Genomic DNA, 20,771 nt, shown 5'->3' with positions numbered 1-20,771 from the left:
TATAAAAACCCTTCCACAAAATCAAAAAATATATATGTACACTAAGTCCCCAACTAACGAACACAATTGGTTCCAGACGACCGTTCTTATGTTGAATCGTTCTTAAGTAGGGGAAAAGGTAATATTACCAATGATATAGGTACTAGTATATCACTGGTAGTATATGTGTATGTATGTAAATATGAGTTTGGATGCAGTAGTAATATTAAACGAGGATAATTAATGAAAAAAACAATAATAAAAGTGATATAATAATACGTAATGATAAATGTTATTTACCTTTGAAGAGGAGTGGTCGAGCATACGTCTTTGTGGTGGAGTTGGAGGAGATATTGAAAAGGACAAGTCGTCATCGTCGTTAGACTCTTCTAAAAGAGGTAGTGTTCTGTGGGTGGTGTAGAATTAAGCAGGCCTATTAACTCTTCATAAACTTTAATCACACGCTCTGTCCGGGTTGTACAATTTAGCTTTCCATTTAGCTTTACACTGTATCTCCCCAGCTTCTAACTCTTCCTCTGTTGGTCCCATTAGCTCTAAGGCTGCATTATCAGTGTCACAGTGCCCTCTACTGGTCAAGCATGTACAGTAGCAGTATAAATACTGATTGAGCGACTGACTACAAGGCAAAATGAAATAAAATATAGACTAGTCGGCTTGTGTTCGTATCCGCGAGTGTTCGCTAGTCGGGTGTTCGTAAGTTGGGGACCGAGTGTATATACAATCGTCTCTCCTCACTTTGTGCTTTTGGCTTCACTCTAGTTTTTCAAAATAATATTTATAAATCATGCTGTTTAGTGGTTGAATACCGTCTATTTGTAAGGTTAGCAGCGTGAGCCGGCGTGGATCCCAAAATGCAGAGCGACAAAAGATATTTAATAACAAAAAATCACCTCAAACACATGGGGGGAAAAAAGTTCAAAACACACAAAAATAAGGGTAACAAAAGTCCAGAACAAAGCAGGCTGAGCCGGAACAAGAGTAACAAAAATCACTGCAAAATAGTGAGCAGGAAAAAAGGCAGGAAAAAGCTGAACTAAAGGCGCTGCTGGCAAAACTCAAGCAGGAAACAATTACCTTAGCAGAACTGACGACGCCGCTCTGAGCATACGCGGAATAAGGTAAGTACCAATCCATCCCACCTCTCAGGTGTGCCATATCAAGATGCTGATTAGACACCATGATTGGTGCACAGGTGTGCCTTAGACTGCCCACAATAAAAGGCAACTCTGAAATGCACAGTTTTGTTTTATTGGTGGGGTGGGGGGTTTTACATCATGCAGTGCAACACATCTCCTTGGCATAGAGTTGATCAGGTTGTTGGTTGTGGCCTGTGGAATGTTGGTCCAATCTTCAATGGCTGTGCGGAGTTGCTGGATATTGGCGGGAACTGGTTCACGCTGTCGTATACGCGATCCAGAGCTTCCCAAACATGCTCATTGGGTGACAGGTCCGGTGAGTATGCTGGCCATGCAAGAACTGGGATATTTTCAGCTTCCAAGAAGTGTGTGCAGATCCTTGCAACATGGGGCCGTGCATTATCCTGCTGCAACATGAGGTGATGTTCTTGGATGTACGGCACAGCAATGGCCCTCAGGATCTCATCATGGTATCTCTGTGCATTCAAAATGCCATCAAAATGCACCTGTGTTCTTCGTCCATAACAGACACCTGCCCATACCATAACCCCAACGCAACCATGGGCCACTCGATGCAAACCGCGATGTAAACCGCTCACCCACACAGCGCCACACACGCTGTCTGCCATCTGCCCTGAACAGTGTAAACCGGGATTCATCCGTGAAGAGAACACCTCTCTAACATGCTAGACGCCATCGAATGTGAGCATTTGTCCACTCAAGTCGGGTCGGAGTCTGGTCGAGACCCCGATGAGGACAGCGAGCATGCAGATGAGCTTCCCTGAGATGGTTTCTGACAGTTTGTGCAGACATTCTTTAGTTATGCAAACCGATTGTTTCAGCAGCAGTCCGAGTGGTTGGTCTCAGACGATCTTGGAGGTGAACATGCTGAATGTGGAGCTCCTGGGCTGGTGTGGTTACACGTGGCCTGCGGTTGTGAGGCTGGTTGGATGTACTGCCAAATTCTCTGAAACGCCTTTGGCGACGGCTTATGGTAGAGAAATGAACATTCAATACACGAGCAGCAGCTCTGGTTGACATTCTTGCTGTCAGCATGCCAATTGCACGCTCCCTCAAATCTTGCGACATCTGTGGCATTGTTTTTGTGGTTGAATACGACATATTAGTAAAAAACAACAAAAAAAGCATACTTAAGATAAATACTTATAATCTCCAAGAGAAAATTTTATGCATTTTCAAGCATAAAAATAGCTGAATAAAGTAAAATACAAATATAAGGCATTCAGAGGACACATTCAAATCGTGATATGTAGTATTCTACATTGGTCACTAGGTGTCAGTAAGGATACTGTAATGTTGGGTGAGACACACAAGCACCAGCCTTGATCCCTGGAACAACAGGTTGCAGGTTTGAATGATCACACAGCAGGCAAAATAATAATATCACAAAATAAACATAATCATAATAACAACTCTATTGTTGCTATTGTTGCACTCCAGTCTGAACCCCCTCCATACATTCATTTTCATGTCTTCAATGTTTTATTTTCTCTTATGTCTACTATATTTGGTAATACAAGTGTAATGGTCATTATAGGGGTGTTATTTGATGTCTAGAGGGCTCTAATAATGTTAAAACCTGTATTTAGAAGGTTGTAAACAGGTTTTCTATGATCAAACTATGAAAATATTCCATTTATAAAGAAGAAATCCTACTTTGTGGAAATTCACTTGTCACAATTAGGTCTGGAACCAATTAACAGTGATAAACAAGGGATTACTGTACAATAAATTGCAGTAATTACGCTGGATTTAGCCCAGTGCTGGTTTGCATCTGTAGTCTCATACATAAAGAGCATAAAACCATACAATTCAGTAAAAATGAAGGAAAACAGAATAAAACTGATTCAATAATACAGATGATTTATTTAAGCAAATAGTTTCATTTGCATACCTTTGTGTTGCACAACAAACATAGCAACCAGAGTGTCTATTGACTATTGTAGATAATTTGTGTCTTTGCGGCTGTGTTGTTTCTGTGTTTCTGGCTCAGCACTCCCCTATAGCAATGCATAGTTTTACTCCTCTAGAAAGAGATTTTAATTTTAACTGCATAGCCAATCCCTTTTTTCCACTAAAATCCATTGTCATGATCCTTTACTTTTTTTTTTCTTACTTTCATACAATTCACTATGCTCTCGTCTGTACAAAATATGAGTCATAAAAGAGAGTGACTTTGGACAAGTTTTAAAATCAATGAACATTTTTCTGATTTTTTTTCTGATTTTTTTTGTTTGTGTTCGATTCTCCCCTGAGCATTTCTGTGTGGACTTTGCATGTTCTCCCCGTGTGCGCGTGGGTTTTCTCCGGGCACTCCGGCTTCCTCCCACATTCCCAAAAACATGCAGGTGAGGTTAATTGGCGACTCTAAATTGTCCAGAGGTATGAATGTGAGTGTGAATGGTTGTTTGTCTATATGTGCCCTGCCATTGGCGACCAGTCCAGGGTGTACCCCGCCTGTCGCCCGAAGTCAGCTGGGATAGGCTCCAGCATGCCCCCGCGACCCTAATGAGGATGAAACGGTATAGAAAATGGATGGATTTTTTTTGTTTATGTTATGAAATAGAAATAACCTCTTTTCTGATATAGAAATATATTTTAACAAAAACCACAAGAATAATATGTAATATAATATGTAATAATATATAAACATTGTCTCCATGTGGGGGTTCATTTTAAATTCGGGTAAACAAAAACAAAGAAACGTATTTTTTTTTATTTTTGCAAGCAACCGCAAATTATTTAGTAGTCTAGTCGTGGTTGTTTGTTTACATATCCCCCACGGCCCCCTATGTAAAGCCGTTATGACTCAGGTATGGTAAGATATCGACAGAATTTTTAAAAACTATCATACCCGAGTCCTTATGACTAAGCTCAAGCACACCTGTTGTTAGTGTGAGTGGGTAACAAACTAACAACAGACTTAACAACTCACAAGTTCTGACATAAGTCATTGTCCGAGAAGTGTTTCCTTTGAGTGGTAATATGGCGGCCGCGTGGCTTCACAAGTCATTGACCAATGGCCTATCCACATTTTTTTTCGTACAGATCAGTGGTAAAGACCCTTAGGGGTGTTATGTGTTGTGTTGATTTCCGTGTTTTTTTTCACTTTTATTGGACATTACGTTAAAAAAAACAAAGAAATACGAATAACAAACGACAAAGGAATTGAAATCGGAGGAATGTACATAAAGTATTGTAGCGACGGGTATATTGTGTTGCTCCTAGCTGTGGTTTTGGTATGTGAGCTATAGGGGGCAGTCGGGTTCAGCATGTTGTGTGGAGCAAGCGTTTTGGTGAAAAGGGCGTAGATTAAGAAGGTTAAGGAAGTGTTGCTGTTTTACACACATGTGTAGCTAAGGCTCCTGCATTTGTAAGTGCTTTCCGATCTGTGAAAATAAATGGCCGACTGAATGCCGCCATCTTGACGTGTAGTTATTTAGCCGTCATTACAGTATAAAGCAACAAAAATGGATAAAATGTTCAAAGTTTCAATTTAGTCACAACGCTAGGAGTTTTCCATGAGTGTAAAGTCCTCTACCGGTGTTTGTGTACGTGTTGCCATGGAAGATGTGTTCCGGATTTAGGGGGGAGGGAGTGAAAAAAAATACGGACAGGAAGTGACGACATGAGTTTCCCCATGTTGGTAGAGCTGTTGGAAGTTAGGTCGGCGTGGGGGCCGTGACAGTAGCCGGTGTTCGGGATTGTGGTGCTGTGTAGTGATTGTTTGACTTCAATAAAAAAGGCTGTTGTTCCGTACATCCGGTGTTTGTGCTGCGCACAGAGTGTTCCAATATACTACAGTGATTGGTCGTGCTCCGTCATGACTGTGGTGACGGCTTACGCAAGGCTAATTTATATGAAAAATAATAATTAACACGAGTTTTTCCATCCGGGTTACACTAATATTTTACATATATTCTCTAAGCCAATTTTTTTACACTCATTCAGCATTTTATTTTGCCATTTCCACTTTGTAATTCGGTTTTATGTGACATGTGACACTAACCTGGCTTGCTTTTGTGAGGCAAAGAGTAATACTGACACCTGCTGAGCAAAAGCAGTTTTACTTGGACAAGCCTCTTGCAGTGGTGCATTCTTTGTTTTTTCCCTTATGCAGTGGACTTGTAAGTACTGCACATTTTTTGCTGAAAAGAGAGGCTACTTTCTTTAACTTGCATTACTGCCCCCATGCCTTCATAAGGAATGCCTCTGCACATTTAAATCTTTTAATGCACTTAAAGTGCACATTTCAACATGGCACACTCAAAGGAATGCAGGCAAAAGTAGAGAAACTGCATTTCACTGTCAGTTGTGCAACTTTGTGGAGCACAGAAGCAGACTTCTTTACCCTTTTGCGACGACATCTTAAGCTGAGGCAAATGGTTGTTGCCCATATCAGGACTGTAACTTTCAGAGAAACGTCCGTTCTACCTTTACTGCACACAAAAGCAACGAGCATCGGATGGACAACAAGATGCCATTCTAAAAGGAAATTGTTTCAAAAAATGTGGTTGAAGAACTTCCAACAAATGCAAGTGTCAATTTCAACAGATTTTTATTTGGTTGTCAGTCTGTCGTGCTTAGTAACAACAAAGTCCAACAGTATGCTAGCTAGCACATTTCAAGTGAGTGCTCAATGAAATGCATGACCAAGGGCATTTTATTTAAACCCTTCTGTTGTCCTCTTGGGTCAAAGAAGGAAGGAAGGAAATAAAGAGGAAAGAAAGAAATAGGAAGGAAAGAGAGGAAGGGAAATTAAAGTAGGGAGGAACAAAGGACGGAGGAAGGGAGCAACAAATAAAGGAAAGTAGTGTGGAAAGGAGAGGATGGAGAAGGGAGGAAGAAAGGAAGGAAAGGAGAGAGAAGAGGGCAGAAGGAAGGAAAAATGGAAAGATGAAGGAAGAAAGGAAATAGAAAAAGAGGAGCAGGGAGGAAGGAAGGAGGGATGGGGGTCAGAGGAGGAAAGGAGGAAAGAAGGACCAGTCAAAACAGATTGGGTCAGTTTGACCCAGGAGGTTTTCATCCTAAGATGGTTAAATTTCATTGAAATGTTGAGTTTGTATAATTCAAGAAAATAGGGAAAGTGGGATGTGTAAAATGAGGTATTGAAATGTTACCAATGATACTAATCAAAGTTGTGTCTATTATGAGACTGCACTATTAGAGGCAGTACTGGAAGCTCACAGGAAATAAATTACTGTCATCTAATTCATTGAACTCCATACTCCATACTTAATATAAACAAGTTACTGTAATCCAAATATTGAAGATATTCTGAGTACTGCAAACTCAAAATAAACAAAGTTACTATAATCCAGTTATGTTGTAAAATTGAATTACTGCACGCTCACAATAATTAATAATTAATTCATAATTATCTGTAGATAAAATACACGATAAAGGAGATGAGCATCAAAGAAAACCTGAAATCACAGCAATAATACAATATTCTTCAATGAAGAAAATTCCTTTTCAAATCATTTTGTGCTTGTCAAAGAGTAGGTTTTATCATGATCACTTGAACAAACAGAACCCAATTTTAATATCGAAATCACAGCTTCTCCACCAAGTGATTGTAATGATTCATCTAGGAAGGTGCAGCACGGTGGACGAGTGGTTAGCATGTCAGACCAGGGTGTCCTCCGCCTCTCGCCCAAAGTCAGCAGGGATAGGCTCGAGCTCACTCAAGGCCCTGAGGAGGACAAGCGGTACAAAATAATGAATGATTTTCAAAGGTCTACATAGACTTACACCTTTAAGATGAACCATTAAGTTGTATCATATTTGGTTTGGCTATCATTGGCTGAAAAAAGACAAACTAATATAGAAAAATGGATGCTTACCTTTGAATGGACCATACGGCATCCTAATGAATTCCACACCCTTTCCGTTACTGGCCTGCACGCTGAAAATACAAGACATGTGATTGGGTCATTGCTGATCATTGCTGATATATACGCTCTATATGATACTGTATGTATTCACTAGGGGTGCAACAATACACAAAGATGGTGTCCGTGTTGATCTTGCTGCCACATCGCAGTCTTTGCCAACAATAAGTCTTCAGTGAAGGTAAAAGTAACCTTAAATGTTCATTTATCCCTTTCATTCATCATTTATACATATTTAAATGCATTTTTATTGTTTTCTGCATGTAAGACTATAATTGTAAAACTATAAAACATGTTTTGAGTTAACATTTTTGGCTTTCAGGAATCAATTAATGACAGGAACGAATTAATAAATAAATGCCGTGCAAAAGTTATTTGATGTCAGGAGTTCAGTTCAGACTAAGAGACCAATTAAAGGTTCAGCAGGTTTTTGCAGTTCCTGCAGTGTGAACCTGTTTTTCAAATTTTATGAGATGTTGAATTTGTTTTTTTTTAAATTATATTTCAAATAAAATATTTATTATTAATCATCAAAATTATTAAAACATTAACAAATATATTCTGTAAATATTTCCCTCTTTTTATAAATAGAATATAACAGTTTCACTTTTTGAATTCAACTGATATAAATGAAAAGATATTCAAATATATTGAGATGCACCTGTGTGTGTGCGTGTGTGTGTGTGCGTGTGTGGGTCACATGTACGGTATATACTGTAATTATAATGAACAAAAAACAGCAAAAATGGGGGGAAAGAGCAAAAAGGCATAATATAACAAGAACAAGTCAATACGAATAAGATTCAGCATGCAGCTCGTTTGTCAGTTGGCCTGCGGCACATTCAAAAACAATATGATACAAAAAAAACACCTAAAATAAATGAATCTGTAAGAATGGAAAAAAGTAGACATTTTGCTAACAATGAAACAAAAATCTATACATTTTGTTACCTATAAACTGCCATTGGCTCGCGACCAGTCCAGGGTGTTCTCCGCATTTCCTGGAGTAGGCTCCATACCCTCGCGACCCTGGTGAGGAAATGGATGGATGGATGTTACCGATTACCCAAAACTGACACAAAGTTGGCCTAAATGTGAATATATAATCAATTCCAATATATACTCTTTATACGTTATACTCTTCTTTGTAGCCTTTTGGTACTGTTTTCCAACAACACCCCTGAAAAAATAGTAACATGCATTATTTTGTGTTCATTAAGGTCCTAGTGTTTGTATTTTGTTATTATGTAAAAAAAAATTAAGAAATATTATTTTGCCCAACAAGTAACAATAACCTTTTTAGCATTTTAAAATAGTGAAAAAAATCTGAATGTTCTCCTTTCTATTCCAGGTGGTCTAATAAAGCCCTTTAAGCACTGCACCTTGGGTTGTTTTTAACGTCTTTAATGTAAAAAGTGTGTCAGAATGGCCCCCGCATCCTTCAATTTGCTGTACGCAATTTAATCAAACTAAACCAGCATCAGTGCAAAACTTGATTCCGAACAAAAAGTGAAGCTGGGAATCACCAATCAGATTCCTATGATGTCATTCCTATCCTGCTCACAGCCTCTAGAGGGAAGATTTGCATCACATTTGAGGATTATTCACTTCTTTGTTGAAAAAAACGACTACTCACAAGTTTACTCCACCTGTCCGTGTTTTCTGTGAAGAGAGGATGAGGAGCAAGTTTTAAAAAAAGTACTTTGTGGTTCCTCAAGGTAAACGGCACACTTACAATGTACCATGTGGCAGCCAGGGCAACAGTCAGCATCACCAGAACAAGGGGTGTCACAGTGGAAGCCACCACAATTGTTGTCTCACTCTCGGTCTCCTATGCAGGGAAGATACCAAAACAGAGCACAGGAACACAGCAGACACTTTTACATGTTATTTTACACTGATGGGTCGGCACACTCTGAGTTCCAATATGGAGGTGGTGGGAGTGGTGCTCACGTTGGCAGTGGAGGGCGTGGTGGCCATGATGGGAGTTGGTGCTGTCTGGATGGAGGAGGGGGCCACGGCCTCTCTGGGGGGTCCTGGAAAGTGTGTGACACAGCTGGATCACAGACAAGCTCAGAAGTGTTCAAACCACTCGCCATTCTTACCATTGATCGTGTCGTACACCAAGAGATAGCCTGTTACGTTACACACAGGAGTCCAAAAGAGTGAACTGTTGCCAGACTTGGGCAGTGCAAGACATGCTCCAGGCATTGTTAAATATGTCAGTTATAAACACAGACGTCGTGGAAGTTAAGAAAATAAATTTATCTCTGAAAGTTCAATAATAAAGTTAAAGCGTCGGTTATGCATAAGTTTCTCTTTGGTATTTATAACTGTGGCACGTTCAGGGACCGTCGACATCTAAGTGTGAAAAAGATGGGTTCAATCAAATTAATGCTTTAATACGTTTAGTATGTTTTTTATCAAATACACTCAGTCCCCTACTAACGAACAACTTTCGGATATACGAACAAAGCCGACTAGTCTATATTTTCATGTGTTTTGCCTTATAAGTCCATATTTATGTATACTGCTACATGCTTGACCAGCCAGCCCATATTTATACTGTTACATGATTGACCAGCAGAGGGCACTGTGACACTGCTAATGGGACCAACAGCGGTAGAACAGCGGTAGAGAGAAAGCTACATTGTTAGCTGTATAATACAACCCGGACAGAGCATGTGATTAAAGTTTATGAAGAGTTAATAGGCCTGCTTAATTGTACACCACCCACAGAACACTTCCTCTTTTAGAAGAGTCTAACGACGACGACGATTTGTCCTTTTTTTCAATATCTCCTCCAACTCCCCCACAACGACGTATGCTCGACCACTCCTCTTCAAAGGTAAATAACATTTATCATCACGTATTATTATATCATTTTTATTCTTGTTTTTTTCATTAATTATCCTCGTTTAATATTACTACTACATCCAAACTCATATTTACATACATACACATATACTGTATATGTATACACGTACATGTAGTACCTTTATCATTGGTAATATTACCTTTTCCCCTACTTAAGAACGATTCGACATAAGAACAGTCGTCTGGAACCAATTGTGTTCGTAAGTTGGGGACTTAGTGTATAGTCATCTTCAAATATATATTAAGAACTTCAGACAGTGAAGACTGATGGTGTGGTGGGTCTTACCTTCTATCTTCACAGGCCACTTCGACAACTGATAGAGAGCTCGGCCCCTCTTCAAACAGAAATAATCTCCAGAGTCATCCTCATTGACGTCCATGATGGTCACTGTCACATCGCCCTCGGAAATGTTGCCTGAGAAGTGGTAGCGCCCAGACGGTCTTTTGAAAATCACGTACCCATTTGACCGGAACATCTCATCAGTGCAGTAATTGTGGAACTCCGAAACTCCTCTACCCCAGCATACTAGACGTATGTCAGGTGCTTGTTCAGGCAAAAAGCCGCATGGTAAAGTGACATTTTCCCCAACTTGGATCGGTTCGAACTCGCAACCTGTAAGACAGAAAGTCCTTTAAGATGTGCCAGCTTATGAATCAGGGAAAATGTAACTCTTACCCAGGAGGAGACTAAAACCACAAGTCCAAGCAAGGAGTCTTCTGACAGGAGAAGTCATGGTGTCGTAATCTGGCTGTCTCAGAATCAGTTGAAAAAACTTCAGTTCAGCTCAACACTGACAGTGCGACTGGGGAAAAGTCTTTATCAACAGGAGTGACGACGCCCATAGAAGGCGGATGAGAACTCATGAGGGCTGTGGCCATCCCTTTGGTCCCTCCCACATTTAATTCTTATGAGCACAGTGAAAAAATAAAAAAAACACTCCTAGCAGTGATGCAATGTGAGGAGAGACAATTCAAAGACAGATAGTCATTTCATCGTAACAGATTAGAACAATCATTCGTAGTCTCTTATTCCGGATTTATTCCCAAATCAAAGTAGATTGTGTTGTTTTCATAACAGAAAAGGAACAAACTAAAGATTATTGACCAAATTTGTCTCTAAACCAGGGTTGTCCATAGTGCGGCCCCAAGGCCATTTGCGGTCCACTGCTGTTTTTTAATTGGCCCGCGGCACATTCTAAAAATAGAACTTAACAAGAAAAGTTTAAAAAACATTTGCAAAAATGGAACAAATCTAACAATAAAGTCAAAATATTAAGACAAAAACAAGATCATGAAAAAAGTTGGGATTTTAAGAGAATAACATCATATTCTTTTCATATCGTCAAATTATGAAAAACAAACAAAACAACAAATCTGGGAATAAAGCCATAATATAACAAGAAGAACATTTACAAGAAGAAAGGTAAAATAGAGGGAAGCAAAACCCAGCAGAAATTCAAACAAAGTAGCTGTCATTTACCAGAATCAATGTTAATAAGAATATCAAGTGTATCAAGTCGTATTCTAACAAGAAAAAGTCACAATTTTAAAAGAATGAACCCGTAATATTGTGAGGAAAAATAATGCCATTTTAGTGGCATAGAGCTGAAATGTAGAAAAAAAGACATCATAGTTTTCAAATCGTAATATTAATGAGAAAGTTGTCATTTTTGGAAAATTAGTTTGGGGGAAATGTTATACAATTATGGGAATAAAGTCCAAATATGATGTGAATAAAGTCATAATATCACAAGAAGAACATTTACAAATCTTTCAGAAGAAAGTTGACATTTTTGGAAAATAACAAAAAAAACAAAAACAACAGCACAAAGGGGGGAAAAATAACAGAGTGTAGTTGATATTAATCATAGGCCTTTTCACTTACATCACAAAGCTGAGATGCATTTTTTTGCATATTTATTTCACAATGAAATCAATTGAATTAAAAATACTTAATATGCAGAAGTCAAGATTATGTAAGTTCAAGGTTTTTCACGCCAAAGCTTTTATGTGTTAGGACTTGGTTCCAAGGAATATAACCTACGGAGGCACTTTCTCTTTTGGATACACACACAGAAATGAAAAACTTTGAAAGACAGTGACAGTCATTCCTTGTTTATCGTGGTTAATTGGCTCCAGGCTGATTGCTTATCAATAAATGGAAGAAGCATCCATCCAAGCATAGAAAACCTGTTTACAACCTTCTAAATACAGTTTTTAACATTATTAGAGCCCTCTAGACATGAAAAATCACCCCATGACCTATGTTTGTATTTTACTCATTTAGCAGCCGCACAGTGGCCTAGTGGTTAGCATGTTGGCCACACAGCCAGGAGTTCAAGAAGATCTGGGTTCAAATCTCCAGTGGGCATCTCTGTGTGGAGTTTGCATGTTCTCCCTGTGTGTGTGCGCGTGCGTGCACGTGTGTGTGTGTGTGTGTGTGTGTGTGTGTGTGTGTGTTTTCTCCGGGTACTCAGTTTTCTCCCCACATTCCAAAAGCATGCATGTTAGGTTAACTGGAGACTCTAAATTGTCCATAGGTATGAATGTGAGTGTGAATGGTTGTTGTCTATATGTGCCCTGCCATTGGCTGGCGACCAGTCCAGGGTGTACCCCGCCTCTCACCCAAAGTCAACTGGGATGCTTCAGGATGCTTAATTTTGGAAAAATAATTTTGCAAAAATACGGAACATTTCTTAAATATAAACTAATAATGACACTGATACTTTTGTTTGCACTTTAAAATGTACTTGACACGCTACTGTGATGAACTTTATTTTTGTTAAACGTACTTTTGCACTTTTGAACCAGCTACATTGAAATGGAGAGGTCAGTTTTTGTGGAATGCTATGCTGCAAGATTGCAAAAGCAAAAAAAAAACAAACTGCAGAGTATAAGTATCACTGTGGCTGTTATTATGTTATTATTTTATTATGTTGCTGTTGTTGTTGTTGTTGTCTCTCTCTGTATTCCCCCCCACCCCACCCCTACAGCCCCCCCCCCCCCGTGTCTCCTTCTCTCTTCTTCTCTATCCCTCCTGCCCCCGCCCAGCCGCTCCAAATATCCATCACAGTAAAACATCAAATAAAGTCAAATACAAACAATGTAACAAGAGAAGAGTATCTTACACTTTTCCCTGGCAGAGCAAATGTGTTTAGCATGTAAGGACATGTAGATCAACAGGACAGGACGGGACAACAGGACAGGATCCTAATTGGTGTGTATGATGAAGATGACACCATGAAGACATCTGCCTGGATAGATCACTTCCTCAAGTAGTCACAGTGCCACCAATCAGCTGGGATAGGCTCCAGCTCACCTGTGACCCGAATGATGACAAGTGGCATAGAAATTGGATGGAAGGATATGTTTTATTGTCTGGAAGTACACTTGTTTGTTGGTGAAACCTTACAGCAACTTTCGTATCTTGAGATGTTGTCCTTGAAACCCAAATACCGTGGCTGAGAACAAAAAACAAAGAGAAAAGTATTAGTTAGTTTGCTACTTCATGTAGCAAACTAAGTATTCCTGCTAAAAAGCTGAATCACACTCCCAGCAGTAAAATGCAACATCAAAGGACAACGTGAGGATATTTGCATTTTTGAGAAGAGAAATACTGTTCCTTATACAGTATGTCACAAAAGTGAGTGCACCCCTCACATGTGTGGTGTTCCCTCAAAATATCTTACCGCAATTTACTGTATGTCTGAACAAAAGTAGAAGTGAGTACACCCCTATGAAAAAGTACACAGCCTTACGTTAGCTGGATATGAGTCGGCCACCGTATTTACAGTATAAAGTATAACTTGTTTGCTGCATCAATGTTGGCATAAGATTGACGAACTGTATTGTTTTGCTTACCTGACTGGTTGGAAGAAGTCCGGCGTAGCGCATCGACGGGGCAGTCTGTACATCGTGAACCCGGAGGTGTTTAATCCTGTGAGTGGTGCATCCTCTTTTGCACAATTTCAGAATCAATATTTATCTCATAACAAGACAAAAACTACCAACATTTAAATATCATACTCACCAGAGATGCTACAAAACCCATCCTCCTTTCCAGAACGGCACAGGCTATTTGTCAAACAGCTTTGCTCCAATCAGAGGAGAGCAAAATGCTAACATTATTGTGGGCCAGCTAGCTGGCCCTGTGAGATGAATGTGAAATCTGAATGCACTACTGATTCTAAAGGCACTGGGCAGATTACATTGACATGTCAACAGGTAGAAGCAGAAATCTGATTGGACAAAACAACCTAGCATACACATACATTACTGGAAGCAAATATTGACAAACAACCATTCACACTCACCATCACACAGATGGACAACTTTGAGTATCCAATTAACCTAACATGCATAGTTTTGGAGAAAGAGAAAACCCAGGCACGCATGGGGGGAACATGCAAACTCCACACAGAGATGTTCCATTCCAACGGTGATACCAACCCAGATCTCCTGACTGTGTTGCCAACATGCACTTACACCTGTTTACTCTGTGCTGTACTCAGAGCCGCCCCTCCCTAAATGCTGAAGACGAGCAGTGCATAGGGTGCCACGATCAATTGGGACACCCATTTTGCACAAGGGGGCACATTCTCGGCAAATGCACAGAGGAAGGGCACTGCTGCCGTGAGACGCACATAGGGCACCAAATCAGCCCATGGCAGGTGAGAAAAAAAGAGAAGTATTCTGACACAATGACTGACAGCACAAACCATCTGACCAATCAGCAGGCGAGGAGAGAATGCTTAGGACAATTTGCTTTGGGCCCCGATTTGGCCCTGGCTGTGCTGCTGTTGTCTTATGTAGAGCATGCCGTGTTGCTGCTATCGACACTTTCATTTCTTTGAGGACATATACCCAGGGGTTCTATTTAGTTCTATTTAATCTAATCTAATCTAATTATGGCTCCTCTCAATGTTAAAGAGCAACAACTCTAAGCCACCAACTTCTCATCTGAAATGCTGTCTATGATTTGGATAAAATGAGCCCGTGTTTAAAAAAGTACTTTGCTATGTGTCTACAGCGATACGCAACAATTTATGTTGAAAGCCTTCGTGACCTGGCCTATTCATAGATTTTTGGTTAAAAATAAATTATTAAATCAAATAATTAATTAATTAAAAACATTAATAAACTTTTCTGCAAAAAGCACATCTCATTTATTGTATATACTCTGGTCTTGGACCGTAACCCCCATAAATTGGGGATCTACTGCAACTTGCTTTTAATCAGCAGAATTACTGTAGTGACTGTTAGCGGCCCCTTTCTTTGCCACAAACAACAATCTTTATTGACTGATGTACAAGTTCACACAAAGTTCATATGGTTGTGCAGCATCTAGTCACAGAGATAGAGACTGCCTTTTGAAAGTTGCACATGAAGCAGATAACACAATCACAATGCAACAATGTAATCTAGCCGTTGGACACATTACATTTTTGGGAGGTTCAGGGTGAGAAAGATCAGCTGTGACCCGGCTTGAACGCCTCCGAGTCCTGGAGACAAACAGGTCCTGGAGAGATGGAAGGCTGCAGCCGATCACCTTCTCAGCAGCACGCACAATACGTTGCAGTCTGTGCCTTCCCCTGGCAGTGGCCCAGCATACCACATGGTGATGGAGGAGGTGAAGATGGACTCGATGATGGCCGTGTAGAACTGCACCAGCATCTTGGCTGGCAGCTTGAGTTTCCTCAGCTGCCGCAGCAAGAACGCCCTCTTCTGGGCCTTTTTGATGCGGGAGCTGATGGTCACTACTCTGATGTACAGTTAAGCCTCATCTTTGACATATACTGTAGCCCCCGCCCCCTAACATTTATTAAATGGAAAATAACTCATTGTGTGTGTTTTTCAAAGCAAAAACAGTGACATCAAAACTTTACATCATAACATGTACAATTATTACATGTGGTATTTTTGATTAGAATTGAAGTTGAGAGATTTGAGAAAAAAAAGTAGAAACAATTATTTGTATTATGTTTTTACAGCAATTTTAAGGAGAGGACAAACATAAAAACTTACGCAACACACATAGCGCAGACCTAAACATCATATCTGGTTACGTATGCCAACAATAACAATACATTAAATGCAGCGATATTTGAATGTAAGCAACCATAAGATGACTAACATGTGACTGCCGAAAAATAGGCCGACCGGATGTAGACGTGTTCTGCACATGCGTAGCACCGATTGCGTTTCCTGTACTGATTGCGTAATGACAGAGTAGCAAGCTTGCTCTGTCCTTCAATCCATCTATTTCCTTCCTATCCTCACTAGGGTCGCGGGTGCTTGCCCGCTCCTGACTAGCGTTATGTCTGTGGTGCCTCCTTTGGATGTTAAACTTGTGATTTGCAATGACTGCAAAGAGTTGGTTAAGCGAGGCGGAATCAAGACTTCTTCTTTGGATACTTCCAATTCCCAGGGTGAAAGCCATCAATTGGAAAATCATGGAGTGTATCGCACTGGATAGACGGGAGACGATGAATTCACCAAAATGGGTCGAATTCACCGAGCTTGTTGAGTTTTTTGAGCCCCGCTTTGCCATGCCCAGTAGCAAGTATTTCTCAGATGTTTGCTTACTCACGTTGTACAATGTTGTCTACAACCACGTCGGGAAGCTAAATGCTGATGCTGTATCCATTAGCTTCACAAAAGATATGTGTTAATTCCATGCCAGGAGATATGTGATGTTACAAATATTGGTATCGGTTGATATCGGCATCGGAAATTGAGAGCTGGACAATGTTGGCATATACGATATCAGCAAAAAAGCCAAAATTGGGTATTATTTATGTCTTAAATGGCTTATTTTCTCTTATTATATCTAATATATTGGGTAATAGGAGTGTAAAGGTGACTATAAGGCTGTTAGTTCATGTCTAGAGAGCTCTAATGTTAAAAAAACGTATTTAGAAGGTCATAAACAGGTTTTCTGAGCTGAGTGATGGGCGCACAGGAAATGATGTTGGGGGTTCACAGTTGAGTTTTTAGCTTGGTGTAGGTTACGGCCATAACAATAGCCCGTATTTTTATTAGGGATTATTGTGCGTGTTGTAATTAAAACCTGCAATAAAAGCCTGTTGTTCAGACAATCAATTCTGGAGGTACTTACCAATGTAGGCAAAAGTTATTGTTGTCATCCGAAAAATTATTTTAAAAAAGCATGCCAATGTCCCACTGCTTATTCGAGATCGGCTCGCAGGGGCAGCAGCCTAAGCAGGGAAGCCCAGACTTCCCTCTCCCCGGCCACTTTGTCTAGCTCCTCCTGGCTGATCCCGAGGCGTTCCCAGGCCAGCTGAGAGACATAGTCTCTCCAACATCTCCTGGGTCGTGTCCTATAGGTCGGACGAATGAACAGGATCGGTGACAAAGGGCAGCCCTGGCGGAGTCCAACCCTCACAGGAAAATGGGCAATGTGAACCAAACTCTGACACCGGTCATCCAGGGAACGAACAGCCTGAATTAGGTGGTCTGATTCCCCATATTCCCGGAATACTTCCCACAGAATTCCTCAAGGAACATGGTCGAATTCCTTCTCTAAGACCATAAAACACATGTAGACTGGTTGGCCAAACTCTCATGCACCCTCAAGGACACTTGCCGAGAGTGTAGACCTGGTCCACAGTTCCACGACCAGGACGAAAACCACACTGCTCCTCCTGAATCTGAGATTCAACTATCCATCCATCCATTTTCTATGCCGCTTATCCACACTAGGGTCGCGGGTATGCTGGAGCCTATCCCAGCTGACTTTGGGCGAGAGGCGGGGTACACCCTAAACTGGTCACCAGTCAATCACAGGGCAGGGATTCAACTATGGATAACTAATAATAACTAATAATATGGATAACTAATGGATCCTCCTCTCCAGAACCCCTGAATAGACCTTACCAGGAAGGCTGAGGAGTGTGATCCCACGATAGTTGGAATTCACCCTCTGGGGGACCACCACCGGTCTGCCAATCCAGAAGCACTGTTTTTTTTTCCACGTCTGGCTTTTCTCCGTCACGGGTCGCCAAAGAGAGTCCTATTGATACCCTGTATTTACTTACGAGGACACAACAATTAGTTTACACAGGGGACAATGTCCAGTTTCTGAAAACGGGTTTCAGTCTTAAAACGCACTCACCATAATAACTCAGGCTCATGTAAAAAAACGTTCATTTAAAGACAAAGTGACAATCAAGTCTATTATTTCATATTTGATATGAACAACAATATATGGAGCAGTACTGTATTATTTGTATTGTATATTGATACACTGCGATTGACAGGCGACCAGTCCAGGGTGTACACCGCCTCTCGCCCAAAGACAGCTGGGATAGGCATACCCCCGCAACCCTAATGAGGACAAACGGAATAGGAAATAGATGAATGGATGGTATATTGATACAGTGGCCACCATTTATTAGTGAAAACTTTCCTGAGACTAAATCTGAAAAACTGAAAAGTGAGAAGTACATCATTTCAATTTAAGCATCCACGTTCAAATCGTGTGAAGTATATGTGAGGAATTAGAATGAGGTTATTTACAATATCTCATATACATTGGTCTAATAGGACATTCTCCTTATTTCACTATAAAACCTAACTGTTACCATTTCATGTTACCACACATTTAGATCCCTAAAACCCTTTCTGACCACATATCTTTGTCAAATATGAATGTTCACCACTATCTTTCTAGATTTAATCATGTTCTTTACAGTTCTGTTGTTTTACATCATTGCTGAAGGTCACTGATTTGACCATTTGAAGATGAGGAACAAGAAATGTCTTCTGCCATGAGAAGTTGAAGCATTGCATTCATGTTTAAATAACTCGTTAACAGCTGTAATATTTATAAATGCAGTCTACTCATTTACCTTCTTGAACTGAGATGGTTGCCTTTTTGGTCAGCACAGGTACTGTACTGTGCAGTATACAGTGTATTGTACAGTATATGATTATGACATGACATGTAGTTGTACACTTTCTCCAGGAGGAGGCACTGTAGGACACAGACGGAAAGTCAATACATGCAAGTGTTAGTTATGTAATTATGTTATGAAGTGGCAGTGCCGGCCTTTTAATTTTTCTATATACATAATTATGAAAATGTAGTATTCAAAATATTTTTTTAATTAGTTGCAATTATTCAATTGTTATTCAAATGTATTAATAGTGCTTGAAACATTTCACTCTATGTGCAGCGAATATAGATTATAAGGCTTTCACTTTTTGAATTCAACGACTGAAACATAATATTTATATCGTAAAATATTCTAATTCATTGAGATGTGTGTTATGTCTTGTACGTAGTTAAATATAGAGTAGAAAAAGAACGTGTCTCGCTTTATTGCTCAAGCTGCACTACAGTGTCTATTCACAGGTGCAATCCCTCTACTGAGCGGTACGGGGGTTTTGACCTGCTCCGTTTCCGACCTGGGCCGGTGCACCCCTCCTTAGACGACCTGGTAGCCCCGGGCTCCCCCAGGAGCACCATATCGGTACCGAACTTAGCGCGGACACCCGCTCGACATAGTCCACTGTAGCTCAGAGCTCCTCGGCTCAAACGATCCTCCATTCTCAGCCTCCCAGTAGCTTGGATTACAGGCACGCGCCACCGTACCCGGCGAGGTTCACTCTCACTATCAACGCTTTTGACATCATAGTGACGTCACCAGGAAGTATGGCGGCCTCTAGTTGTGTTCCATAAAAACAAAGAACTTCCCTGAAAGGATCTCCCTGCTTTTCAGAATTATATTTATCCTAAATATTTCATTTGTAAAAAAAAATATTGAAAATGTAAGTAATATAATCAATCATTGCAGACAGTGACTAAAAAATAGATGACAATATCGATGAGTAGATTTTCATGAAAAGATTTGTTGTGTGGTGTGGCGTGGGGTCCCACTATATATTGACAGGCTACAAATAACACACCAAAAACCTGTTGCAGTAATAAAATATACAGATGTCAAATGTTAAAATCCATATTTTAAAAAACGTTCTGAGACTATTGTTCAGTACAGTCAAAAACGATGTAACCCGCAACGCCTTTATTGTGAAGGCCGGAAGTGTGTAGTTTTGTCTTTGCGTTCTTGACGGCTGTAATGTGTGTGGGTGAGACCAAGTTGTGGGTTCAATCAAGTCCCTCCCAAGTTCATCGCTGTTCCTTATGTTAAGCTTTCACAACGTCAGTGGGCACATTTATGAGAGCCTTGGTTACACATCCATCCATACAATGTAGTTTTAGTGCAAAAACATTGAACATCAATATGACTTGGCTGTCAAGGACAAATAGGGAAATGATTCGTGAAAAATGATGTTAAAGAAACAATATGTTTTTTTCTTTTTGTCCTATGTCTGTTTGCGAATACGTGTGTTTTTGTGTTGTGTTGCTCATACGGATACACTGTTGACGTTGCAGTGAGCGCAATATTGTGTAGGGTTCGGACCTGTGATTCAGGGGATGGCTGCAGGGGGCAGTAACGTTTGCATGTTGTCTTGGAGCAGCCCACGAGTACAAGAAGAGTGAGAAGAAGAGCGTTGGCAGCAGCCTTGCCAGATCTACTATAAATACTGTATTTGTACAATAATTTCAGTCTTTGTATGATGTATGATCAATGATATAAAAAATCCCATAATGTATGATAATTTGACCTCTTCTATAAACAATTATTAGCAAACAAAAACAGGTTACATCCATTATGTTGTGCATTATCTCACATGCCTCTTTACAGCCAATCAATGCACGACGTTGCGCGAGTCACGCAAGATGAACACTGATCTGTATTAAATATCTGGACAGCTCATTGGCGATGACTTGTGAAGCCAAACGGCCGCCATATTGCCA

The 20,771-nt window shown here is 40.2% G+C and overlaps 1 protein-coding gene across 1 annotated transcript; it reads right to left on the bottom strand.

The window, feature by feature from the left end:
* Positions 1-5,698: 5,698 nt before the first annotated feature.
* LOC129193955 (hepatitis A virus cellular receptor 1 homolog) lies at positions 5,699-10,770 on the bottom strand. The gene is made up of 8 exons (XM_054798784.1): positions 10,605-10,770; positions 10,215-10,541; positions 9,005-9,087; positions 8,787-8,882; positions 8,688-8,713; positions 8,003-8,080; positions 7,004-7,065; positions 5,699-6,852 (listed from the first exon to the last, which is right to left on the bottom strand). Exons 1-8 carry the CDS (start codon positions 10,660-10,662, stop codon positions 6,845-6,847), a joined length of 738 nt encoding a protein of 245 aa, XP_054654759.1. The 5' UTR covers positions 10,663-10,770; the 3' UTR covers positions 5,699-6,844.
* Between the last annotated feature and the right edge of the window lie 10,001 nt (positions 10,771-20,771).

Source organism: Dunckerocampus dactyliophorus, chromosome 14 (assembly GCF_027744805.1).
Source record: "Dunckerocampus dactyliophorus isolate RoL2022-P2 chromosome 14, RoL_Ddac_1.1, whole genome shotgun sequence".
Taxonomy (NCBI): Eukaryota; Metazoa; Chordata; class Actinopteri; order Syngnathiformes; family Syngnathidae; genus Dunckerocampus; species Dunckerocampus dactyliophorus.
Note: the sequence above shows the minus strand (reverse complement) of the source record. Positions and strands in the feature narration are given on the sequence as shown.